A 27,490-nucleotide genomic window follows, 5' to 3' on the forward strand; every position below is an offset into this window, starting at 1 on the left:
CACATTCTCCCCGTTGTTGTTTTTTTTTTTTTTTAATGTTTTTATTTATTTTTAAGACGGAGACAGCATGAGCAGGGGAGGGGCAGAGAGAGAGGGAGACACAGAATCCAAAGTAGGCTCCAGGCTCTGAGCTGTCAGCACAGAGCCTGACACGGGGCTCGAACTCACAGATTGTGATATCATGACCTGAGCTGAAGTCAGATGCTTAACCGACTGAGCCACCCCGGTGCCCCCTGTCTTTTTGATAATAGCCATTCTCACTGTGGTTTTGATTTGCATTTCCCTGATGATCAGGGATACTGAGCATCGATGCATCTAGCTAGCTGTTGGCTATCTGTATGTCTTTGGAAAAATGTCTGTTCAAATCCTTTGCCCATTTTTCAATCGGGTTTGGTTTTTTGTTCTGGTATAGGAATTTTTACATATTTTGGATTGACCCCTTATCAGATATGATTTGCAAATACTTTCTTCCACTCATTAGGTTGCCTTTTCATTTTGTTGGTTTCCTTTGTGCACAAACTTTTTATTTTAATGTAGTCCCACTTTTCATTTTTGCGTTTGGTGTCACATTCAGAAAATCACCAAGACTGATGTCAAGGAGTTTATTGCCTACTGGTTTCATGTCTTCTATTCAACTCTTTAATCCATTTTGAGCTAACTTTTGTGTATGGTGTAAGATAAGTGACCTAATTTTCCCAACAGCAATTATTGAATACACTGTCTTTTCTTGATTATATATTCTTGTCTCCTTTGTCATAAATTAACTGACCATACATTCATTGGTTTATTTCTAGGCTATTCTGTGCCATTAATCTAGGTCTGTATTTATGCCAATACTCGATTACTATAGCTTTGTAATAATATAGTTTGAAATTAAGGAGCATGAGGCCTCCAGCTTTGTTCTTTCTCAAGATTGTGTTGGCTGTTTGGAGCCTTTCGGGGTCCCATACAAATTTTAGGGGTGTTTTTTAAAAATGCCATTGGAATTTTGAGAGATGGCATTGAATCTGTAGGTTGCTTTGGGTAGTGTGAACATTTTAACAATATTCGCCCAATCCCTAAGCATGGAGTAGCTTTCCATTGATTTGTCTGCAGTTTCATTTATGTCAGTTTTCAGTGTACAGGTCTTTCATGTTTTTGTTTAAAAATCCCTGGGTATTTTGTTTTTGATGCCGTTTTATAAATGGGATTATTTTAATTTCTCTTTCTGGTAGTTATTAGTGTACAGAAACGCAAGATTCCTGTGTATTGATTTTGTGTTCTGCAACTTTACTGAATTTATTAGTTACAACAGTTTTTTGGTCTTTGGGGTTTTCTATATGTCATTTTATCTGCAAAAACTGACAATTTGGGTGCCTTTTGCTTGCCTAATTGCTCTGGCTAGGACTTCCAATACTATGTTAACATTTAAAATTTGACATAAAAAGCAAAGTGGTCCAAAGAAAGAAGTTTGAAACTGAATGTTGAACACTCTACTGAGTCCATGGACCGAACTCCCTCCTTTTTATGAAACCCCATGTGGGGGATGCAGGTTATCAGGAACAATTCTAAGTTACTACAGCTTTGTCACAAACCACCCTAAAAACTTAAGAGGTTCAAACAGTAATCCTTTCTCTCTCGGATTCTGTGGACTAGGAATTTAGGAAAGGCTCTACTTGGCAGTTCCGACTCCAGGTATCGGATGTATTTGCATTTACAGCGGCTAGAGCTGGGCTAGCGGGAAGTTAGAACACGAGGGACTGGCCAGACGTCTCTGCTTGTAGTTTCAGGATCTCTCTGTGTGGGCTGGTCTGGGCTTCCTCACAGAATTGGCTTCAGGGTGACTCAAGGACTTACCAGCCTGTGTAGCTTTGCGTGTTTCAACAGACCAGCTGTAAGCTGTGTTGCCTTTGATCTAGCTTTGGAAGTCACAGAGCAGTCCTTTTGTCGTGTCAACCAGTCACCTCTTGATCTGGGGAATGTCAGACTTTATGGATCTTTTACAACCACCACATCTCCCCTCAGGAAGCCCATCTGGTGTGAGAGAGGCAAGACCAGCCTAGATACTGCCACCAGAATACCGAAAGGTAAGCTGCCCCACGTAGAAGGCCATGGGAGCTCACCGAGGGGAGTAAGGGAAAGCATTTTGGAGGCGACCTTTGAGCTGGTTCTTAAGATGGATTTTGACATTTTGAATGGCATTAGCAAGGTCCAGAAGTAATAAATGGTTGAACAGCGAGTGATTACTTGACTGCAATCAAAAGTGGCTGAAGGAGGAGTGAGCAGAGGCCAGAAATGTGAGCCAGATCAAGGAATGCCCAACCTAAGCACTTCGAGAGAGGTGGGGACATGGGCAGAAAAGTAATGAAGGTTCCTCTCCCCTCCAGATACAATTACCATGGGAGAGATGGTGAACTTTCCTTCTTGGCAATATCTACTACCCCTCCTGGGTGGTATTACAGGAGTTTACAGCAGTCTCCAACTTGGAAATAGTATCAGGTAACTAGAAGCATGTATTTCTGATTTGGCTTTATTAGTTGCTTGAACTATCACCTAAAATGTGACAGGCTGAAAGGCATATAACACGTGTTGAAGCCTGAATGGAGTACACAGTCTCTTAGTGCTACCTGTCATGTAGATCAGTATGGTCCAGAACTTTCTGTGATGATGGCTGGGATGCTACCTAACCACAGGCAGCCATTAAGCATATGAAATCTAGGGCTGGAAATGTATTTTAATTAATTTAAGCACACGGGCCTAGTGTGCTGGTTAGCCAGGCCTACATGAAGGGTTTGGCAAGAGCAAGAGTGGAGTCCTAGGGCTGGCACAGACCCCAATGTGTGCTGTGGAAATTCAGAGTAACAGGGCTAGCCACAAAGTAATGCCATCCTGATTCAGGTTTACTGGGTCAATCTGATGGAATAATATATACCCCAGAGAGACCCCTGGTGAAAAATACTACCCAAGCCCCTAGAGTAGGGGACAGTGACAAGAGCCGGCTGGGAAAAATATCTGGGTTGGTAAGGGGATTCACAGCTCTCTCTCTGGGGAGCAATGGGAGGTTAATTTTCAGCCACGGGACTCCCTTTTTTCAAATAGAAACTTCCACAGCATCCTACTACATACAGATGGCAGTAACTTGGAGCTCTTTCAGTTCAGAGCGGGAGTGGACACTCCGTGGCTGTGCCTCCTCAGTGCTAGAAGTGATAAAAGGAAATCCATCATCCTTTCCAATCTTACTCCAACGTGCAGTGTATCTTGAGGTCAATAATGAGACTTCATGGTTGTTTCTGAAACAAATTTATTCTCAGAATAATGCACAAAAGTAGAGGTTGAGGCTACCTTTGGGAGGCTTCCTCCCCCTCCTCTCTGAATGCCAGGGAGAACACAGTTGAGGGAAACATGCAATCACAAACAATGATCAACTCTAAAGACAAAAAGGTTTGGTCCAAAAGAACTCAACATAATTAATCCAATTACTGTGAACAGCTTCACTGAGTAGGATTAAGATATTGCAGATGTAGTGTTTCCACAGGGTGGCTCTTCAGTGCACCAGGGGGGCCTGCTTGAGGGAGATGAGGACAGAGCGCATGCGGGAGACGTCTTTGGCCTGCTTGCTGGACTTGGGGTTAAAGTCACACAGCCGGGCCACCCGTTCCCACTCAGTGCCTGGGGACGACTCGTCTATGTCGTTTACAAAGGCTTCTTCTGCTGCCCTGGAAGCAACAATGAAAGATGTTGGTTTAATGTAGAACCCCTTGTGAGCTACCTGGTGGCTGCCTCTTCATGCCTGACTGAATGGCATCTGCTTTTCCAAAGAGTAACAGCCCCTGCCTGGCTCAGGTCAGATTCAGGAGCAGACACGTGGCCAGTTCTCCCAGGCACAGGGGCCGGGACTGCTGTGTAAAATGTTGGAATACAGGTGTTTGGTGCAGGGCTCACTCTCTCTCTCTGTTGACACAGAGCATTAAAAAAGCAAGTCCTTGGCCAGCTATGCACTGCCTTCATTAACAGGAGCAAAGCAGCAGGCTGGTCAAGAATGTGAACAGTGGTTTATGTTGGGCTCTACTGAGTTTCAAGTAAATTCAGAGACTTCTAAAAAGCCCACCGGTCATTGCACGATAGCCTCTGGATTTATCCCTAAGACCGGAGAGAAACAGGGCAGATCAAAAGGAATTCAAGACAAAGCTCCCATGCGAGCAGGCACTAGAGACTTAAAGCCATTCTGGAAGGGGGTTTGTTAGGACATTGTCCAGTTCAGCTCAAAGTTGGCCATTTTCCCTCCAGCCGGGTGCCTTGGGCCACTCAGGGCACTCTCTGGAAGGGGTGGGCATCTGATGGCTGAACAGCCAATCAATGTCAGTTGCTTTTTGCTAGGATGCTGCTCCAAGGATCTTTCACGTCAAGGTCAGCCCACCCCCCAGTTGGGAACTGGTGGGAGCTACAGCCTGAAAGGACAGCGGAAGGAGGAGGGAAGACACACTATATTCATCTACTCCGACAAGCATCACGGGCAAAGCAAAAGCAATGGAGATGACTGGTCTGTGGGGACGGGGGGTGGCACTCTCACAGGGATGGCCGTGGCAGACACTGCTGAAGCCCAGAGCCACTACAACACTGCGACTTCATGGCACACACAGTTAGGGGCAGTGAGAAAGGTTTACTTAACTGTTCTAGGCTGTAGCAAGGATGGTTTATGTTTGTGCTTAAAGGTGAAGAGAAGAAAAGAAACAAGGAGAGAAACTTTAGGTCAGATATAGAAAATGAGAATGAGCTCAATGCAGATGGTCAGTAAGCTAGACATGCCCTTGCCACTCTAGCTACACTTGGGAACGTGCAGCTGGCTTTGCTGGGCCACCCTGCTGCCCAGCAAACCCAGACTCGACCTTTCCAGTCTCCATTTCTACTCCAGAGAGAATGTGCAAAAAATCAATCCAACACCACCTGTAAGTCCAGCATTTCACAAATCTCATTGCAAATGCATCTGGGGACCCAGGGAACCCCGCTCTGTATTCTAAAGGGATGAACGTGTAAAGGTCACAGGCCCTAAGAGGCTCTACAGCCATGAGCCTATTGTCCACCCTTCTACCCTCATCTCCCTTGTATCAAAAGCTAGTCCTAATTCTTAAGGAAACAGCAATACTGCTCTGAAAACAAGAATCCTTAAGTACTTTTCCAGAGAAGATGTAGTTTTCTTTGGAAGAAGAAACCACAGTGGCCCACACCAGACAGCTTTGGCCATCTGGACCTTAAAAAGCTTGGGGCCTCTTTGTGCCACACTAGGGGGATGGGGCATCAGAAGGTGGCCACTAAACAATTTCCAACATATAAAACCATAGAGAAATAATTACAGAGCTCCCCCCTTACCCAATGAGGCAACCTCCTCTGCTCTGGACTCTGCTGCCCCAAGGGAGAAGCAAACCAACCCCACATGTCGTTCTATAGAATTAAATGTAGGAAATCCTGCCTCCCTCCCCCTCCCCGCCCCCAATAGCTCCCAACCACAGAGCTTCCACGTGTTCCAGGTGGGGACACGTCCCATCCCCACCTAGGGCAGGTAGGTAGCAAGAAGTTAGAGCCCACCCCCGTCCCACAGCCTTCCCAGACAAGGTCACAAATGACCCACGTTTTAAAAGGGAATCTGCTTCCTTCTCTCCAAAACCCTGGATGTGCAAAAGGGCTATCGGAGTTAAAGGGAGTCACGATTCTGCAAGACAAATCGATGGGTCATACCCCCAACCTTATAACTCTTAGGCAATCCCCAGAGTGCCAATCTGAAATAATTCAGAAAGCAAAGCAACTTGTGACATAACAGGAACATTAACTCTAAACAAAAAGTAGAATCAAAACAAGAAAAGGAATTAGTTTTGCAACATACACATAACCAATCACGTCAGCGAAGGGTTGTTTGTAGAAAGCTTCATCTGCCACCCTAGACAGCAAGAGGTCCAAAAGGCAGGCAAGCAGGCAGGAAAAAAGAGAGAACATTGAGAAGCAGAAACATCTCAAATCCACAGTAGAGGCATGACTGTGCTCCAGGGCGCTGCTCCCAAGGCTCCGTCCTCACCCAGCAAGGCTTCAAGTGCTGGAGACCAGCAGGCAAGGTTCTCTGCTGGCCTTCCCCAGGGGCGGGTTCTCCCAAGGGAGCCCTGCCAACTCCTTCCCCACCTTCTCCTGACAACGGCGAGCCTTTCTCAGCGCCCGCTTCCAGGTAAGCCCTTTTAGAGACTCCGAATCCATCCGATCCAATCCTCAACCCCAACGACCTAGGAGAACACTAGGACGTGGTCTCACCAACACTTTACAGATCAGGTAACAGGAGGCCTAGAGATGAAGCAACCTGCTCAACCCCAGGCGGCAGAACTCGGAAGCAGGCCGGCCTGGCTCTCTGCACTGTGCAGTAAGGCTTCTTCCCTGCTGGCGGATGACCGGGAAGCCACGCCGCCTTCCCGTCAGCCTCAGGGAGTCTCGCTAGGCACGAACGCTGCCAGCTGCCCGACACCAAACACGCTAGGCCCCAAAGCCACTGTCCAACTACTGCTTCTGAACCACCCTGGCTCAATGGGATCAGTTTTCAGTATTCTGGGAACAGATGAGGAAAAAGTTGCCGGACACAAGTGGTCTGGCGGAAAGACTGCAGCCCAGGGTCCTGGCTCTGGCACCGTCTTCCTGTGTGTCCCCGAATAAGCTGGTTCGTCCGCTCAGTCCAGCCAGACTGGACTGCCACCACAAGGTGCAGTCCAGAAACCCCAACTTCACTTCCCCTCTCACTCACACCAGGAATGGATCAAAGTGGCAGGGCTCTGTGGGACAGAAAGGGAAGGGGGGCACGCTGGGTGGAGTTTACACCCCCACAGACAGGCTGGCTTATTTAGACTTTGTTGCCCCAGGCTGAATCCCTGGGCCCAGCCAGCCCACCCCATCTATTGTGGGTGGGCAGGGAACCTCCCTGCGGAAATCTTACCCTGTCCTTTGCCAGGCTGGTTTTGGGGCACAGGAGCGGGAGGGGCATTTGGAAGGAAAATCATGCCTGTTTATTAACCTAGGGTCACTTATTTATTTAAAGGGAAATTCTAGTAATTTTATTTCAGTTTATTTTTAGACTCACCCACAGCCTGCCTTCTTTCCCATTTTGGTTTATACATAGGAGGTGTTTTGTGGAAATTTGATTGTAACTCTCAGTGAGTCAGCAGGAAAACAGAGTTGTTTGTGGGCACAATGAGTGGGCGGGAAAGGAAAGGCCAGACAGCTTGTAAGCCCATAATCCTTTTAGTTTACACAAAGGGCTAAACCTAATCAATTTCAGTTTGTGCTTACTCCTACTGGAAGAAAATAAAGGTTTAGTGACTCCAGTGGAGGCATCACTAAGACAACAAAAGCCTGAATGCCAGGCTTCTGTTCCTTTGCAGTTAGCCCCAAGACTAAAGAGCTTGTTAGTGACAGCAGAGCCCCATCCGCGTCGGGTTACAGACAAGCAGGACAAATGGAAAATCATCATCTAAGTGGCCTGTTTGTTCTTCACCCACCAGACAGAAGGGCCTGAAAGCAGCAATCCTCATGGAAGCCTGTGGGAAAGGGGGCAGGGGGAGGGAGGAGGAATGCCTTTGGGCCTGACCACAGGGTGCTCAAGAGGTGACCCACATCAATAGCCTCAACGGGGCATGGGAAAAATGTCTGCCAACTTTTAGAAGTCTTGAAAGAGGGGAAAAGTTAGCACCAGAGACCCCTGTAAAAGGGGAAATGTTTCTGTCAGTTTGGAAGGGAACATGGTCTGTGGCTGGTCTGGAGTACACACTGTCCTGACTGGTTCCCGTGGAGGAGGAATTTGTTTCCACAGCTGTCACTAATAATTGATGGCTCTTGTGCAGTGGCATCTGCACCCTGAGTTGGGATAAAAGCAGGGAGATGCAATCTGAGGACTGACACCAGTCTACAGATGCAGTGAAGACAAGATCTGCGGTCATCTGCCCAGCACCACGCCTGCGCACCTAGAAGGTTTTAGTTTGGGGCACCTAGAAGTCAGGAGGCCTGACGATACACTCAAATATAGGCCCTTGCTACCCACCGCATCTCTTCTTTCAAACTACTCTACTTATCTTTGTGTTCCCCCTTAAAAATCCAGCTGCTACAAAAGTCATCCAGAGAGAAGGGCACATGCTTGAAACGAACACTTCATTTTCTCAAAATACTCACTCTTCACCTACGAACAGAGTTCCTTTACATATATAAATGGGACTTAGTCCCACAGGATGCTGTTTAGAGACTCAAACACGGAGGGGGAGTGGTCAACAATGTCACAATCTCGAGGAGGGGGTGTGTGCCATTGGAAGAAGTTCCCCACGGTGGCTCTAAACGGCTCCCATGCTAGTCCATGAAAACTAACTGGAGTAAAATGTAAAAACCACCCCTTCTATCCTGGAACCCTGGTGACAATGGCTCATGTGCCTCCAGTTTTACACACTCAGAGTCTGCCCTGCGCTTCGTGACCTGGTTTTGAAACAGCTACACATTCTCCATGAGTGGCAAGTTTAAGTCTTTTCCCCTCTTTGGAACTTGGGAAGTTCACCTATGACATCATCCAACCCGACATTCTACGATTCTAAGAAAGGTACCAAAGCCCTAAACCGATGCCTGGAGGGACTAAACCTTAGAGACTGAGCTCCTGAAAACAGAAGTGCTTACTCCAAGATTAACTGATACTGTATACAGACAACCCCTTTCTTTCCAGAAGGGCTACAGTTTAGCAAAACTGGCCTGAAAAAATTTCCGCAATTAGAAGCCTATTCCCATCATAATCATTTTTTAAGTCTGAGAATCTGTATGTCAACTGGTTTACACACCAGGGACCCTGAACAGGGAGGGTCAGCCCGGTTTTACCAAGTACTTCAGGGCAGACGGACTCCCGGGCAACTTGCTAGAATAAATGGGGCCTCACACGGTACTTGCACAAAGAACTCGCTCCTCTCCCTTTAGAGATGTGAACTTGTATCTGTGGTAAATCATCTGGAATGAGCACAGAATAAAGCAGCCTGGACCTGTCAGCACTTCAAAATGACCACAAGCTCAGGAGAAGCCCTGGTAGTTAATGCTACCCTGAGCAACTCAATGTGAAGACCAGAGGGCAGTCCCCACCATATTAGAACTTCACTGGAACCTGAGAAGCATTCCTAGAAAATACCTCCCCACAGGAAGGGGGCCAGGACTAGGCTCCCATTTGGCATTTAAGACACAGCCAACAGAACCAACTATGGCCAACAAGAGAAAGGTAGCCGAAGCCTACCGCACACAATGGTCCATCTGTTCTGCTGTAGGTGCCCCACGATGGCACAGGCTGGCTGGCAAAGCGGTCTGCTCCTTCTTTTCTGGCAGATTTCCAGCAAGAAGCTGCCAGAGACCAAAGCACTTAAACCAACTTCTGCCTCTGAGGCAGGAACCTAAGAAGGCGCTTTACCCTGAAAATTACAACTATCCCCAGGCTCAGTCTAGCCTCTCTTTCCACTGAGGTAGTGAAGCGACCGTCTGAGAGCTGGGCTCGGGATGCAGCAGGAAGGCGAGCCACTGGCCTACATCAAGGCCAGCAGTGCTGTCTCCACCTCTCTGAGCTACTTCCAAGCAGACTGAGCATGGAGACCACAGCTCCTGCTCGGCGGGGAGAGGAGGAGGCACTTAGTTTCTCCCTCAACTTTAGGGAGTACATCATAAAGAGCACTTTCAAAAGGTCAATCTTAGGTCAATTTTCTCAGATGTACGCGGAGGACCCTTCGTTCTCAAGTCACCGTGTCGGAACATCCCTGGCTACTGAATTACAAAGCACATTTCCCTGCTAACGGGCCCCTCTGCCTAGCAGCTTTCAGAGAGCAAGGCTGTATTTAGGGGCTGCAACATGACCAAGTCTATAATCCCCAAAGTACTGAGATCCTGGTATATTCATAACGCAGCCCTTCATTTCAGGGTTACGTTTCTGCATGTGGACTTAATCCATGACATAACTTTCCCTTTTGCTGCTTCATACCGATACAAGCAACACATATTAACCAAACTCTTAGCTGAAGAGCTAAATCCACTACAACTGGGATGGCTAAAGGACAGGCTGGATTAAGCTCATAAGACCCGAGAGACCTGCAACCTTTATGTTTCAAGTACTTTTTTCCAAAACCTGCAAATACATTTCACACTAAAAGAGGCAGCACGTGAGAACTACATTGGCCACTGGAAATGAATTTGATTCCATCCTGGAAAGCAAGCAGTGCTGGCAGCACCGGGGACTGACCTGTTATTTGCTTTTGTTTTCTGTAGCTGCTCGTCCTGCCTCGCATACCACTCTTCTAGCTCCTTTATTGCTTTTTCTTTCCACTCTGCTTCTTGCTTCCGAGAATTGGCATCTTTGAAGGGAAGGAAAAGAAATAAAATGAGGCGAAACACAAATCGAAGTCTGCTCCATAAATTTTTTAGTCTTATTAAAACTGCTGTGTGCTGGCGGGAGACTAGGCAGGAGGGAAGACAAAATTCTGTTTTCCCTGTTTGTACATCCAGTCTCTGATCTCAGGGATTCCATTCAAGGGGTTTCATATTTTATCTCAATCCACTGACATTAGTGGATTCACTAATTTTGGGATTTCTTTTGGGGGTGGGGTAGGGGAGGAATACTTTCTTTCTTTCTATTTTTTTTTTTTAATGTTTATTTATTTTTGAGACAGAGAGAGACAGAGCATGAACGGGGGAGGGTCAGAGAGAGGGGGAGACACAGAATCTGAAACAGGCTCCAGGCTCTGAGCTGTCAGCACAGAGCCCGACGCGGGGCTCAAACTCACGGACCGCGAGATCATGACCTGAGCTGAAGTTGGGCGCTTAACCGACTGAGCCACCCAGGGGCCCCAGGAATACTTTCTTAATAGAAAAAAGCCTTTGGGGGCACCAACCAGGGAAAAAACAACTATGGACCATTCTTTAATAATGCTGTCAATATTAGTTCAGGGTGGACAATTAATATTACATCATCTAACAACATCTTCTCCCAAACTATATTTAACAGCCTAGGTTTGACAACCAATGGTTTTGTAAAACATAAGTTGGCACTCTCTTTTAACTAAAAATGGTAGAAGCACCTCTATAAAGCAGGGAGCTGTTGTTAAAATTACCAGAGGTAGAGAAGATTCAGGAATATAGGCGGTAGAATATAGATGGTAAATGTTGAGGGGGACCACAAAATAGCTATTCCTGCTTGGACTGCAGAGTGAGTCTGTGGCAGAGCTAAGACAGAAGTAAAAAAGAAACTAATGGAGATTGCTGGGGGTTGAGGTGGGGTAGGGGATCACTAACAGTTATCCAAAAGGTTCTAGAAATTAGAAGACGCAAACTTAGGTTTGCCATACTGGATTCTCAAACATTAAGTTTCTCAGCTAAGTATTCACTAAGACATTTAGCTAAAAAGACCAAGTCAGTAGAGAGCAGGAGACAGAAATGCAGGTCACATGCAGTTGACATCTGAAGTTACTCTGAGAGTTCACTTTTAAACATGTTCTTAAGGAAATACTCTCTGGCAGGTGTTTTTATTTAAAAAAAATTTTTTTTAAGTTTATTTATCTTTGAGAGAGAAGACAACAAGTGCGCACACACAAGTGGGGGAAGGGGCAAAGAAAGAGAGAGACAGGGAGAGAGAATCCCAAGCAGGCTCTGCACCGTCAGCAAAGAGCCCAATGTGGGGCTTGAACTCACGAACCGTGATCATGACCTGAGCTGAAGTTGGATGCTTAAGCGACTGAGCCACCCAGGTGCCTGTCGCAGGTGTTTTATAATACACCCCTCATTTAATCTTTATAACAATCCCAAGAAGGTAAACTCTAGACCCATGCTCAGCACTGAGACAAACTATAGCTCAGAAAGTTTGAGTAACTTTTCCTAAAGGTTAAAGTCAGTGGCAGAGCTAAGATTCAAACCCAGATCTGCCTCTAAAGCTTACACGTTCTTACTTCATTAAGCTGCCTCCAAAGGGAAGGATGGCAAGGAAAGCAAGCCTAGAAAAAAAAATCACAAGATGTGACTAGAAGGTGCTCACTAGTGCTCCAGAAAAGAGTCTGGACAGCACAGAGCCAGAGCCCGACCTATAAGTAGCATCCTCGAGGAGGTTACAAAGCAGCGGTGGTGGCCAGTCACCCCCTGAAGGAAAGAAACTGAGCATTTGGGAGCATTTTTGGGGCCTTTGCAAGCACATTTTATAGTAACAACCTACAGAAAAGGCTGTGTCTGTAACTACTAGAAATAGCCTACTGGCACCTAAAAACTCTCCAAAAGTTTCGGATTCTAAAGCAGCTGTTAGCCTGTAGCCTGTTGTGTAAGTGAAATGGAGAACGCCACGATGCGATGGGAAATGCTGTGAGCTGGCAGTGCGTGTGGACAAGAAACCAAAGAGTACCAAGGTTAAAATTGAAGGTCACCTTTTCAAGAGTGGTGAAATCACTTCTAAAACATTACTTTTTGACTGCAGAGTATTTGCCTTTGTGTGTAGTCTAATGATGATTTTTTTTAAGTTATTTCTCTGAAAAATTAAATAAAAATTGTGATCTGCAGATTGTAGTCGCTGCATAAAACCACCTCTTTAAATCATCTACTTGCTTTTACAGATTTATGAAGGGACGCTAGCAATAAGAATTTAGAATTCTTAAATGCTTAGTACAACAGGGCAGAGATCTAAGCTGCAATACAATCTCTGCATCTGGGCAGGAGAAGAGGGAGGGAAGGATGAAGAGTCCCCTTAGAGAGCAGGGCACATGGACGGCTGTCTTCTCTGGCAATCCCTATTACTGCTCATGGAAAGGAAAATTATTTGAGGACACAGCCAACAGCTAAGCTGAAAACAACTGACATGGATTCTCTATTTTTAGCATCTGTGCTTTCTCACAGTTCTTGCAAGGAAAAAAAAACAAAACAAAACTGAAAAAACACCTAAGGTTCACAGACCAATTTAATTCAGCTGCAAAGCCACATGTTTGACTTCCTTCATAAAAACATCCTAAGGGGCCACCTGGGCGGCTCAGTCGGTTAGGCATCCAACTTTGGCTCAGGTCATGATCTCACAGTTCGTGGGTTCGAGCCGCGTGTCGGGCTTTATGCTGACAGCTTGGGGCCTGGAGCCTACTTCAGATTCTGTGTCTCCCTCTCTCTCTGCTCCTCCCTTGCTCACCCTGTCTCTCTCTCAACAATAAATAAAGATTAAAAAAAAAATTTTTTAGAAAGCATCTTAAGAAAACTACAATTCACTGAACATTCCCAAGGTGCCCAATCTGGTAACTGAAAAAACGCAATTCTTCCAGACACCAAAAGTGTACTCCCTCCATGGAAGACAACTCTACTAAATTTTGGGGAAAGGGAAAAGATAAAGTTGGGTTCTGAAGCGTGAAAAATACTAATACCAGCTAAGTCTTGCCTCTCAGCTTACTCAGAAGCAGCAGCCAGGACCAAGGCTGCCGGCACCACGAGGACAATTTTCATCTTATCCGATGCAGGAGCTACTAGCTACATGTGGCTGTTAAAATTTAAAATTCGATTGCTCAGTCACACGAGTCACATTTCCCGTGCTTAACAGCCACATGTCGCTAGTGGCTACCATCACTGGAGAGCAGAGATAACGTAGTATTTCCATCATCAAAGAAATTACTACTGGATAGTGCCATAAAGGTTCAAATAGAGGTGTGTCCTTTGATCTCAAAGTCACATAAACTGGACTGGAGAAATAACAGACTCGGTCCTACTTCCAGGTGTCAACTACCCCAACCGAAGAATAGGACTCACGTGTTTACTAATTCAGTGGTTCCCAAGAAAGAATAACGCTGACATTGTGGGTACACAGAAGAACATCGTTATTTCTAGATACACAATAAAATATTTAGGCATAAAATACGTGATGTATCTGAAAGTGGACCAGAAATGTGTGTGTATAAAACATACACACACACACACATTACATTTATATAAAGATAACCCAATATGACAAAATGTTAATTACTGAATCTAGGGGGTACACACAAGTTCATTTTACTCTTCTTTCAACTATTCTGTTTGAAATTTTAATGAAAAGTTGAGAAGACTGCCCCATGGCTTTATGTCCACACTGTGCCATACCTCTGCAACTCCCAAGTACAGATACCAAGCCTCCCAATCCTGACCAAAAGCGACACTCCATACACAGATCTTCACCGAAGGCCAGGCCAGCTGGCACTGATCTTGGGCTGGGCCTACCTGGTGGGATAGTGTTCACTAAATGCAATGTGAAGGGACAGACGGGTCTGGACTATGAAACAGGGCAGACTTGAGCTGAATTGTGACTCCACCACTTCTTAGCTAAGTGACTCAAAAACTTATCCTGGGATTCTCCTATTCCTCACCTACCTACAGAGGTAAAAACGTACCTTACAGAGCTATCAGAACAGGAAAACAAAATTGTACATGTTTCCTACAATTTACATTTTCCTCTTAAAGCATTACCTTAAATTCAGCCTTCAAATGATAAATGGACTCTGGAGTCTCTCACATGGACAGGATACCTACAAGTTTATACAACACCCTTATAAATACCACCCCGGACTACCCTTGGGGTTGGTAACACTGATCTTATTCCACAGAAGAAGTAACAGACACTGGAAGGTTTGAGCAACCAAGTGCCCAGAGCTGGTAAGAGTTAAGCCTGGGCCTTGAACCTAGTCTTTTACTCCAAGCTCAGGACTCTTTCCACAGCACTGCTCTTCCTGAGAGGATGCACTCGGTGGCCAGTGGCGACTCTCCGAGCTGCCCTAATCCTCACACAATGGCCTGTGATCAAGCGTCTCCATGCCATGCGGGTGGCCTTGGGGCCTTTATTTAGGTTGAAAAAGAGATCTTCCCAAATACGAGACAAGGACATTATGGCTAATTCTAGTTAAAAAGGGTAAGAGTCAAGATCAACTATCACACTGAAAACAGACACCCAAAGATATAAAGGGATTCCTTACCAAGGGCTTCCAAGCGTTCCGTTTGCTCTTCTCTCCACTTACGGATACTTTCAGGCTCTGACTGCAAGCGATCCACTTGTGAAATAGCTGCATAACTGTCTGTTGGACCATTACTCTCCTTAACACAAAACACAATTGTGTTCTATCAGTACCAGACGTTCCTTCCTGAAACACACTTCATCCGTGGCAGAACCCCTGGTTATGTACAGCACGGAGGCTGTTGTAAAATGTTAAAGGATTACCTTTAAAAGCAACAACACAACCTCACGTGCCAATAGGGAGCTTCCAACATTACTACACAGAATCCTTACAATCTACAAGGGAGGTAGTTTTTATCCTACCTGTTAATAAATGGGACGTGAGTGGGAGAGAGGAAAATTGGGGAGGCGGGTAATAATGGACTTCTAGGAAACAGTGTTAACGGTTTTTGTTTCCCCACTTGACACACAACTTCTGTGGAATCTTCAAAGTAACAAAGGTAAATACACAGCCCAGAAAGGCCTAGAACCTAAGGCTTCTAAATGCCATTATACAATGTAGGAAAAAGATCACTTAATGCCCCCTAACCAAAATGTGAGAACTCTGGGTAAAAGAGTCCAAAAGAAAACGTGCAGTCCCTACAGTCACACCAAAGAAAAGAATAAAAAGGCAAGCAAATATGAGTCACAAGTGGGGGGTAGGGGGGCAGGTTCTTTTACAGTGGCTAAGGTCTGACAGCTGATACACTGATAAAGACTCAAACAGAATTTAATCTTTAAGAGATTTATCTTTTAGATTTTTCACCTGTTGAACTAGGAAGTAAATTCCAAATTAACCTAACCAGACCATAAAAGATGGAAGGGGAGTTACTTAAAATATTAGTAACTAAAAAACAAACAAAACTTAGTACCGCCTTCCATGTGTCAGGCACATAAAAGCTTTATCCCCCAAGCAAAGTTTTTCTTCCCATTTCACAGCTGGAGAACTGAGACACAGAACTGACATGGCCACTTCACAGCCAGTTAGGGACAGAGCCAGAATCTGAATGCTGTTGTGTCTCACTCTAAGGATTAAGCTCTAAACCAGGGACTGGAAACTAGAGTCCGTGCCAGCTGCCTGTTTTTGTAATTACATTTTACTGGAACACAGCCGTCCCCATTCACTTATGTTCTGTCTATGGACGCTTCCACAGCACAGCAAGAGTAGTCTGACAGAGACCTTCGTGACAAAGCTTAAAATGTTTACGACCTGGTACTTAACGAAAAAATTAGTCCATCCTTGGTTTAAACCAATTAGACTAACATCCTTCTTTAATTGGTTGAGGGATGGGCAGAAGAAACCCAGGCATAAGCAAAGCATCATGCTATTCCCCCAAGGCTATAGTGACTACTTCCACTTGGTCCAGAAGGAAACACACAACTCTTGTTGGGTGCTTGGGAGAAGAGGAGAAACCTCCACTTGTTCTAGATAAAAGGACATGCACACGTGAAGCCCAATGTGCCCTGTGACCACCATTCGACCACCATGAAAAAAGCTAGAGCACAAAAATGCATGCTTGGCGGCCAGAGTCCGAGAACACTTCAATTACATAAACTACTAAAACTTCGCTGTGTTTAAGGTAATCCAAGTTGGGCTAGCAACTGAAAGCTTAGTGAGGAAGAGGTAAAATAATGGTAGTAACCAAAAATTCCAGCCACCCCCACCCTCAATATCATCTCAAAAGTTCAAATGCTGGCCCCACCACATACCAGCTTTGTTACTTTTAGACTACTCTCTCTGTGCCTCAGCTTATTCATCTGTAAAGTGGGAAGGACAATAGTACAGGTTCCCCAGGTTGTTGAGAAAATTAGAGATTAAGCAGAAACACTTGACACAGTACATGGCACATAGTGTTTAGTCACTGCTACCATCACCATCACGAAGGTTCATTTCTGGAGAATAAAACTGGTAACACTAGGGCCAGGTCAGTAACATTTTAGAAGAAGGCTCTATCAATGTCACTTCTCTTCAAATCCTTCCATTCTAGCAGGTAACATACCCAATACTAATACATCTAGGAAAGTCAAAAGAGTGGAGTCCTTTCTAGATCAGTGAATTCAAATCACAGGAAAGGAAGCCTTGACCACTATCATTCAACATAATCAGAGTACTCTGTACCTGGTAGTATTCGCCATTCATCACTCCATCAACAGCATCTGCAAGACATAAAATTCAGTCTATCAATCAGGGCTGGTCAAACGCTAGGCCAAAGCACTCTGGCATATAATACCATACTATATGCTGCAGGTACTGTAAGTTATACTAATACTATCCCTTGTTAGGCACTAGACAGAACAAATGACTTCCTGTTTAATGAAATCAAGATGTACTTATACACAAATTACTTCACCAAAATGTGGATAAAATCTGCACCAAGCCCCTAGTTCAAAACCTTTTGATCTTCTGGCCTAGAAAGTGAACACATGGACGCCTGGCAGAAGAATCTCAGAGAGCAACAGTGTCTATGAAAGTTCTGGAGAAGGCAAAGCAAAAGTGGGCCCTAGAATCATCCAGTCAGCAGTGACATGCAGCTTCATATTCAAACCAAGGTGCTTTCTTGGAGGTAAGAACTCTCCATCCTGTGCCTATAGAGACCCAAGGGTTTACACCTGACTTCTTGCTAATTCCTCCAGACTACCTGGAATTAGCCTGGGCTAGTAAGATTCGGGCATACCAAATTAAATCAGTGTTTGCAAGGACACAAGTTACAAAAAACTCAAAGTATGGTGTACCATCCAGTCTTGCACAATTAATTACTCATGAGCTAAATGAGAAAGTCCATCTGAGAAATGTAAAAAAATGCCTTTTCAAGTAAGACCTAGAGACTATCAATCCATATGGTACACAATGGTGGTCCAAGGGTGCCTAGTGGCTCAGTCGGTTAAGCATCAGACTCTTGACCTCAGCTCAGGTCATGACCTCACGGTTCGTGAGGTGGAGCCCCGTGTGGGAGTCTGCGCTGACTGCTCTCTAAATAAATAAATAAGGAAGGAAGCAAGCAAGCAAGCAAGGAGACATTAAAAAAATTAAAAACAAACAAAACAGTGGTCCACAAGCTAAACATATTTAAAACACAAGTAAGTACTAAGTAAGAAAATTTCCCCAAACCAGGATGTCCAGGTTTTGGGATGAAGGCAGGCAGACGGACGACCTGGCAATACTGGGCCTCTATGAAAGGATGGCCTTTACATACAGCGTGCTCTGGTCTATCTGCCGGGATCCCCGTCCCACTTTTTTTTTAAACTCCATTCTGTATCTCACTAATTCAGTTACCTGATCAGCCTGCATCCTAACCCCTGCCCTGATCCAAAAGCAGTCACTAAGAGGCAATCTACAGACTGAATGCCATTCCTGTGGAGTGGCTGCTCTGCCTTCCTTCAAAAGCCCTGATCCAGGCAACATAAAAATGTAGCTTCCACCTACACATTCTGCACTCTGTAGCTGCTGACCGACCTACATCTACTACCTACTATGAAGGACTTCTATCATGTATCCAATTTTTTCAAACTACAACGACCATCTTGTCGCCTGGGGCGAGAGACGGAAGATAAGAGATGAACCTAAAAGACACAAGAACCCACACAGTGAAAGAACGCCAAGCAAGCAGTTAGTGTGGGCCACCATCAACAAGGCCCTCAGAAGGCACTCTATGGAAACATCAGGGCTTTCCTCGAGGCCTGGGGCAGGATGCTCTTATCCTTCCCTCAAGAACAGGCAAGGATTTCATTAAACCACTCCTCTGCTCTTGATTCCTAATTAAACCCAACTCGAACTGCCTGTTTTCCAAACCAACCCTGACATTTTATCCATTCTTTTGGTTCTCTTGCTTCTCCCAATTACTCTCCTCTTGGCTTTGAGTATTGAAAACTTTTATAGATTACTTCCCCAGCACATCTCCCTAAGGCACTTTTTAAAAAAAAAAAGGAAAAGAGAGAAAGAAGAAAGAAATATATAATTTCAACGCTCAGCCCATCGGCTTCTACCCTTTAGCACACACATGGCAACTGCTTTCAGTGAAACCAGACTCCTACAACATATGCTTTCTTGGAATTCATTCATCTATGTCCTTAAATTCTCATTTTTTTTAGTATGAAAGAAACTACTATTGTTTCCAAGGTGCCAGGCACCATGTCCAACATTTTATACACGTTAAGTTTTAATCCTTACAATAAACCTAGATGTATCAGCCCTTCACAAATGACCTGAAAATAGGTGTAGGGTTCCCTGAAAGATAAGGTGTTCTTGAAGGGGCAAATAATTAATGACAGTATATTCTCTCTTGATTTTTTAAGATATGTAAGAAAAAATAATAAATGCATGTTTTATGAGATAATCAGCTTTTCAAAAGTGGTGCAATACCTCAGCAGGCCAGGAAGTCAGAGGAAAGATCATCTGATACATGAATACAAACAGCCAGGATCTAAGCATTTACCTACCTTCATGGATTTTGATCTATGTTTCAATGGCTGGTTATGGTTCTTGCTTATTTCAACATAGTTCTCATATTTTTTAATAAAGCTTGATTTTTTTTTCCCTGTTTTCTTTTAGAGGGAGTGTGCAAGTGGGGGAGAGGGGCGGGGGAGGAGAGAAAGAGAGAGAGAGAGAATATCTTTATTTTTTTTTTCTTAACATTTATTCATTTTTGAGAGACAGAGAGCATGAGCAGGGAAGGGGCAGAGAGAGGGAGACACAGAATCTGAAGCAGGCTCCAGGCTCCAAGCTATCAGCACACAGAGCCTAACGCGGGGCTCAAACTCACAGACTGTGAGATCATGACCTGAGCTAAAGTCAGACACTCAACCGACTGAGCCACCCAGGCGCCCTGAGAATATCTTAAGTAGGCTTCACACTCAGCACAGAGACTGACACAGGGCTTGATCCCATGACTCTTTGAGATCATGACCTGAGCCCAAATCAAGAGTCAGAAGCTCAAGCCTGCTTAAGAGTCTCTCTCAAAATAAATAAGTAAACTTAAATAAATAAATAAACTTAAATATATATATATATATATATATATATATATATATATATATATAGAATTGCTGGTCACAGGATGTACATTTTATTTTTTTAATGTTTGAGAATGAAAGAGACAACATGAGTGGGGGAGGGGCAGAGAGAGAATCCCAAGCAGGCTCCACACTGTCAGTGCAGAGCCTGATGTGAGGCTTGAACTCACAAAACCGTGAGATCATGACCTGAGCAGCGATAGAGTCAGATGCTCAATGGACTAAGCCACCCAGGTGCCCCAGGATATACATTTTAACTAAACATTGACCAACTGACCCCTTTTAGTCTATTTCTATTACTACCATCAGCACATGACTGCCCCATTTCTCAGACTTTTTTTTTTCTTTTAATGTTTGAGAGAGCACTAGCACAAGCAGGCTGGTGGGCAAGTAAGCACAAGTGGGGGAGGTGGGGAGAGAGAGAGGGGGGAGGGGGGAGAGAGAGGGGGAGGAGAGAGAGGGGGGGAGGGGGGAGAGAGAGAGGGGGAGGGGGGAGAGAGAGAGGGGGAGGGGGGAGAGAGAGAGGGGGAGGGGGGGAGAGAGAGGGGGAGGGGGGAGAGAGAGAGGGGGAGGGGGGAGAGAGAGAGGGGAGGGTGGGGAAGGAGAGAGGGGGGAGAGAGGGTGGGAAAGGAGAGAGGGGGGATGGGGGGGAGAGGGGGAAAGGGGGGGAGAGAGGGAGAGAGAGAGGGAGAGAGGGAGAGAGAGAGGGGGGGGGGAGGGAGAGAGGGAGAGAGAGAGGGGGGGGGGAGGGAGGGAGGGAGAGACTATCCCAAGCAGACTCTGTGCTAAGTGCAGAGCCCTTCATCTCACAATTGTTGAGATCATGACCTGAGCCAAAATCAAGAGTCAGATGCTTAACCTACTGAGCAACCAGGTGCCCCCATTTCTCAGACTCTTAATGACACTAAAGACTGAATTTTGGGTTTTTAAATTTTGGCTAATTTGATAGCAGGGAAAAAACTTAAGGTGGCTTTGTTGTGTCAATCTTATTTCTTGTGAGGTAGTCATGTATCTGATGTTTGATTTTCTTCCTTACTGAATTGTGAGAATTTTGCCCATTTTTGTATCTTCTGATCTCTAAATATTCGCTTTGTATTATTTGTCCTCTTATTACAAATATTTTTCCCATTGTCATTTTGTATGATTTATAATATTTAACAACTAGAGCTACTTAACTTGTATGCGGACACTATCAATTTTTCCTTTAGGATTTCTGTATCTGCTTTTATGCTGAAGGACTTTTATACTCTGAGATAGTCACTTTTCCTCTGATACTAAAATGACAAAAATGCCTCTCTTTAATCCACCTGGAATTTAGTTTTTGTAAGACAGAAAGAGTGAGATGATCTTGACTCCTAGAGCTTATAATAGCTAGTATGGTCAGGCCTAAGCCTAAATTCTGGTTAATTTATTACATTTAACACACCAACTGTCCTTAATATATTCCAACCCAGGGCCATTCCCAACAGGAAGAGACTTTGATCACTAGTCCATATACAAAACTAGAAGCAACTGTCATCCCATACCTCCTCCTAAGTCACATGCTGCCTGTCCTTTAGGTCTGAAGTCTCATTCAAAACCCACTGGCAAGTGATCTGAGCTCATTAGTTACTGTACAGGCATTCAGCTGGCCCAAGTCCAAGAATTTCCTATTGCTACAAAAACATGCATAGACGACATTTAGGGCCTTGATTTATTAGGGTAACTAAGCTAAGTAACCTGATGCTCCAGAAGGAAACTTCCTAGGGCATCTCAGGAACTCCAGAGAGAAACAAAGGCCAGAATTAGTTTCCAGAGAAGGAAGATACTTTGTCCCAAACCCACTTCGACTCCCACGTTCCCCATCCACTGGGGGTCAGGCACACATCGGTTTGAATTCCAGTGAAGACATGTTATTTGCTTGCTACCTTGGGAAAACTGCTCAACTTCCCCCATGATCAGCTCTTACCTGTAATAGGACGCCACTACTTAGCCTGCGCTTACTGCATGGATGTGAAACCACAAAGAAGCTGGCATACATTAAGTAGGCAGTACTACTAATTATCATGCATGAGACTTCCCTGAATTCTCTCCTCCACTGCTACCAAGAAAATAACTCTCCTCCTCCAGAAAACTTTAATTCATGTGCCTCCCTCCCTCCTTCTCCAAGGATAGACTTGTCAGAAACAACAAATATTGCCTCACTGCCATAATCTCAGTAGCTCCTTACCCACGGTCTCCCCTCCCTCCTTAGCCGTCACGATCGAGGCTTTTCCACAGGTCTAGACTTATGCTGCCACTTTCCTGACTACTTGCTCTTCAGTATGCGAGCCACTTCACTCAGCTGGTCACCCTCCCCCCCTCGAAACTAACCTCTCTTCTCCAGACTTCCTAACAACCGAGGGAGTCATCCAAGGCTCAGGCCCTCCGGTTTTTGCCTGTTCCCATCCTTCATGGGAGTTTCCCCCAAGGCTGGGGAAAGTTTAAGTATGTTCCTCTTTCCTGAATCTGTTAGAGCATCCTGCCCATATATTTCTGTACGGTAACACATCCGATACAGGGCTTCCTCCTAAAATCTGTTTCCTCAGCACACCCCAAGGCCCATAAGCCTCGTAATGCCTCGCTCTCCCCGCTACTCCCAAGGAATAAGAGTACAGCCAGGTAACTGTGGTATTACTACCAAGTAATACCAAGTACAGTGTGTTAACGCTTTACAGGTACTAATGTAATCCTATCAACTCTGTAGATCTGTACAAGGCAGCGGTGGTTACGGAAGCTGCCTGAAACCACAAAGTTAAACTCGGGCTCAAGCAGTCTAGGACAGCACAGAATCTTAACCACTAGAGTGCCTCTTTGAAAGGAAAGAAAGCAGAGCCCAACTAGTTCTCTAATCCCCAAAGGAAGTGCTGACCACTACACTATTACCGATCTCAACTGCACTGTCAGGGGACTGGCTTCAAGTCCATGAACGCTTAGGTCACTAACAAAGTCCTTCCTAGAAACTAAGTCAGCAACCATCCCTTCCTTCCCTTTGCTGAAAGCTTAATGCACAGGGACCTATCCCCTCCCTTTTACCTCTCCAAACTGCCCATCACCAACATTTGTCTTTCTATGCAGGACTCTCAGACCTAATATTTTTGTTCATTCCTTTGAGTATCTATTACGTGCTAGACACCCTGCTAGGCACTGGGGACACAACCGTGAGCAAGAGTAACACTGTCCTTGGATCAGGACAGTTTCCTAACTATGGGTCCTGATTCTCTGAACTCTGTCCTACCCAAGGTAGCCACAACTGCCTACTTCTGTACCTTTCAGAAATGACCACCTCTTATCCCACGAAACCCCTGTTGACACAACTGCAACAGAACATGGTACAACCAAAGGGCAGGGGGACTTGGGGCACAGAAATAAACTTGCCCTTTTTTCCTAAGCAAGTCATTGCTCTGTAGGACTCAAGTTTTCTTTTATTAAATGAGGGAAGTAAACTAAGGATCTAAAAAGTAAATTTATGATTCTCCGGCAAATGTTAACACCACCCAACCGCAAAAACCTATTCACTTAAGGCCAACTTCATCTCCTGCCACAGCCCAGTTCACAGTTCAGTCCCACCTGCTTGCTGTAATTTGCATTTTCAAGTGTATCGTATGTTCTCATGTAAGCTTTTATTGGGGGACTGATTTGCTTAGGAGGTACCATGGTGCAGCATAAAAACTCAAGAGTCTGTAAACAAGCAGTCTCCCCACTCCTACTCACAAAGATGGTTCTGCTTGGCTGGCACAGTAATTTGAGAGTTCTGAGTCCGAATCCTTCCATGAAGAGCACAACTACAGTGCAACAAAATCTCGGTCTCCAATACTCCTTAGCGTCTCATTCCCAGCAGGTTTCTCTCATTTATGTTATCTGCCTGGCCCTTTAAGGCTGTAGTACAAGCACTCCTATCTGCCCTACTGTGCCCTATTCTCCTTTAATTCTTTTTTTTTTTTTTTTTAAGTAAATGAAAACCCAGGTCTTACTTCTTCTAGCTAATTTCCTACTTCCCCATATGACTAGAAAGGTCTCTTCCACTCATCTCTTCCTTCCACCATAATTCCAAACATCACCCACAGCTAAGGCATTCAAAGGTCGGGCTGGCATCCTAAGGCTCGTTTTTTGGTTTTGTTTTTGCCAGACTCCTGGCTGGGAAAAGCCACACAATATTCTCTCTTCACCTTTTGGAAGGCTAGTCCAGGCTAATCTTAAATTCTGCTTAGGCAACACTGCTTACCAAAGCTGTTCCTAGAGGAAGTAGAGCTCCAGAAATCCTGGCTGTAATCCGTCCGATAAATGGTAAAACTCTTATCCTTCTTTGGCTGGAGTTTCTTCCTCCAGGGCTAGGCCACCTTCCTGAAGTTCCCTACTTACGCCTCCTTTCGTCCCCATAATCCAACTCTACACCCCTGAAGTCCTTAAATGCCGAACTGTATTGCCACCTCTGTTGGTGTATATCCCCAAAACGACAGCACTATGCTCATTTTTTCTGCCTTCCTTTCCCAGTAACTGGTTCTGTGCTGGGTTCAGACTTGCCTTTAAGTCTAGCCAAACTGCGCCAATGCGGCTATGTTTCAGAGGCCAGGCTCAAAGCACAGCAAGTGCTCAATGAAAAGTTCCTGAGCTGAACCGGCTTCTTCAGGCTCGTCAGCCTTACAAGTACTCTATTTTCTTTGCTTTCTCGCTCTATCCCGTCCAGGAGCACTTAAACACACTCATACGACAGAGTAGGCTCACCGAACCTAGGTTTCTGCAATGACTGTGCCAGGGTCTCGTTTCCTCCTTGCACTCTTCCTTACCCTCCACCCCGTTCAGCAAAAAACAAGTTACACAGAGCCCTCAGACCCACCCTGGGCCAAGTTTCTACACAAGTCCTCCCGCCCCAAACGCGCCCGCACTCTCACCCGGACCCCCCGGCGGCTCGCCGTGCGGCTGGGGCCCGGGGGCACCGCCGTCCAGGATGGCGAAGGCCTCGTCGTTCTCGATGCCCGCAATCTCGCTCTCCTGCTGCGCCAAGAAGGCCGCGGCCGGGTCTTCTTCGCCGGCACCGGCCACCCCGTTCCCTAGCGCGGGGCCGCCCGGGGCGCCGGCGGGGGCGCCGAACGGATCTAGTTCAGCCATGGCGGGCAGTTCAACGGCACGGACACCAACGTTGAAAGACAAGCCAACAGCCCCACCGACACCGCGCCCCGCAGCGGCAGCTGTGGCGGCGACCGCGATCCGACGACTAGCGGGAGGGAGAAGGCGGAAGCGGAAACCCTGCCCCTATATCCGGTTGGTCTAGGCGGTGTTGGGGTGGGAGCCGAAGGGCTAACAACCAATCAGAGGACAGAAATAGTTCAAGAACCACCCAATCAGCAGGAGGAGGGGAGGACCTCCGAGGAAAACTCGTGACTCGGGCAGCGCGGGCTGTGAGGGTAGTGAGCCCAGTCAGGCCTGAGGAAGGCGGAAGTGGCTTGACTTGAAGCAGCCTTACCCACCTGGCCTTTGGGGCTGCACTGACCCTGGACTACCATCTCGGAGGGACTCTAGTGCTGAAGGCGGAGGTGAGGTGAAGTGAGTGCGACAACGATCGGTGGATTACGGAAGAGGCAAGCTACTTACGCTTTCTGAACCCAGGTTTCCTCGTTTGGAAAATGGGATAGAGAATCTTGCACTGCCTCCCTCCCAGGCTCCTTGGGAAGGCTGAATCCTTTCAGAGCTGTTTACTGGCTTTATTAAAAATTTTGTATTTGTTAATTCATTCACCCAGCCTGGATTATTTTCACCTGTGGAGACGCCTGACTGAAACGTAATTCATTCAGGGCCGCCTGGCTGGCTCGGTCCGTGGAGCATGTGACTTTTGGTCTCAGGGTGGTGAGTTCGAGCCCCACCGTGGGTGTAGAGATTACTTAAACTTAATTCGTTCCGATTTTTCTACCCCACAGTATTTTTATAAAAAGGCGAAGATATCTCCTTTTATAAAGCCTTTTTGCAGCGAGTATGTCTTACCAGGGCTACACATACATTTCTAGAACTGAAAAACTCCTTAGGGATCACCTAGGAATTTCATAGGGAAACAGGCCCCTGTGTGGGAAGGGATTAATCACCCAGGGAGTGCTCTAGAGGAAACCCAGGTCTTCTGGGCACCTCAGAATTGGTACAACCTCTTGTATGTACATACCTCTGTCAGCGAAGCACAGCAGTTTTCTTTAAAATTCCTTAAGTATAGGGGCGCCTGGGTGGCTCAGTCAGCTAAGCGTGCGACCTCAGCCCTGGTCTTGATCTCCCGGTTTGTGAGCTCGAGCCCCGCGTCGGGCTCTGTGCAGACAGCTCGGAGCCTGGAGGCTGCCTCGGATTCTGTGTCTCCCTCTCTCTCTGTCCCTCTCCTGCTCACGCTCTGTCTCTCAATAATAAATAAACGTTAAAAAAATTTTTTTTTAATTCTTTTAGTATTTAATATCGGGATTTTGTCTACACCATAAAAATGATAATGGGTGATTACATTTAACCCCCCACCATCCCCCCCCCAAAAAAGAAAAAAGCAAAACCCAACCAACCAGAGGTCAAAAATGTCTCCTGAGATGGTCAGCAAAGGACAGGAAAGTGGTTTCTTGAAAACTATATGTATCTTTAATGACATGGGGTGCCCGGTGGCTCAGTTGGTTGAGCGTCCGACTTTGGCTCAGGTCATGATCTCACAGTTCTTAAGTTCAAGCCCCGCATCCGGCTCTGGGCTGACAGCTCAGAGCCTGGAGCTGCTTCGGATTCTGTGTCTCCCTCTCTCTCTGCCACTCCCCCCCCCCCCCCCACTTGTGCTCTGTCATTCTTTCTCTCAAAAATAAATAAACATTAAAAAAATTTTTTTTAATGACAAAAGGAGGTAATTATTTGCTTAAAGCATGTATTTTTAACGTTATTTTTAGTAGGAAATGTAAGAAAGTTTTGAAGAAAAGCATTTAAGAAACTTAAAATCTTAGGCCTGCAATTCATTCAGTTTCTCCTCCCTCTTTTTGTTTAATGCTCATCCCTAGCATAAACTATCAACAACATAAGGAGTTTCACATTCATCTTTTCCTTGAAACCATCTCTCCTGCCCCTAGGTGGAGGATAATGGGAAAAGATAGCCATGAGGGGGGCCAAGGAAGACAACTGTTGGATGCTCACAACAGTAGTAGCTGAGGGAGACAGCTTTCACTCTTGAAAGTAGATGGATACAGCTGAAGACAAGCGTATTAGAGTCAAATCAGGGAGGGCTTGAGTGCCCAGGTGAGGATTATTCCTGAATTGCAGGGGCTGGGAGGAGACTTTGAAGGACTTTAAGCAGGCAACAACTTAGAACCCTGTTCTGAAATCTGGCATCTCAGGCAAGATAAACATAGAGGGTTCTGAGAGCAGAGACGACAGTTAGGAAAGGTGCTGCACTGAACCTACAGTGGTTCAGGAGGGAGACGAGGGGGACCGAGGATGATATTCCAGGGAACTGAGCAGCGGGCTCTGATGGAAGAAAAATAA

General features: G+C 45.7%; 1 protein-coding gene and 1 long non-coding RNA gene across 5 annotated transcripts; one reads left to right on the top strand and one right to left on the bottom strand.

The window, feature by feature from the left end:
- Nucleotides 1–42: 42 nt before the first annotated feature.
- On the top strand, nt 43–5,805 carry LOC113593674 (uncharacterized). Its single transcript, XR_003413972.2, has 2 exons — nt 43–2,478; nt 4,357–5,805. It is a non-coding gene; the product is annotated as an uncharacterized LOC113593674 (long non-coding RNA).
- CLTA (clathrin light chain A) lies at nt 3,263–25,255 on the bottom strand. 4 transcript variants are annotated; one of them, XM_015079441.3, is made up of 7 exons: nt 24,901–25,255; nt 17,100–17,137; nt 14,964–15,081; nt 10,250–10,361; nt 5,858–5,911; nt 4,649–4,684; nt 3,263–3,695 (listed from the first exon to the last, which is right to left on the bottom strand). In XM_015079441.3, exons 1-7 carry the CDS (start codon nt 25,115–25,117, stop codon nt 3,524–3,526), a joined length of 747 nt encoding a protein of 248 aa, XP_014934927.2. In that variant the 5' UTR covers nt 25,118–25,255; the 3' UTR covers nt 3,263–3,523. The 4 variants fall into 4 exon arrangements, with proteins under 4 accessions (XP_014934927.2, XP_014934925.2, XP_026895242.1 ...); XM_015079439.3 differs by lacking the exon at nt 5,858–5,911; XM_027039441.2 differs by lacking the exon at nt 4,649–4,684.
- Nucleotides 25,256–27,490: the final 2,235 nt, after the last annotated feature.

The sequence above is a fragment of the Acinonyx jubatus genome, chromosome D4, assembly GCF_027475565.1.
Source record: "Acinonyx jubatus isolate Ajub_Pintada_27869175 chromosome D4, VMU_Ajub_asm_v1.0, whole genome shotgun sequence".
Classification (NCBI taxonomy): Eukaryota; Metazoa; Chordata; class Mammalia; order Carnivora; family Felidae; genus Acinonyx; species Acinonyx jubatus.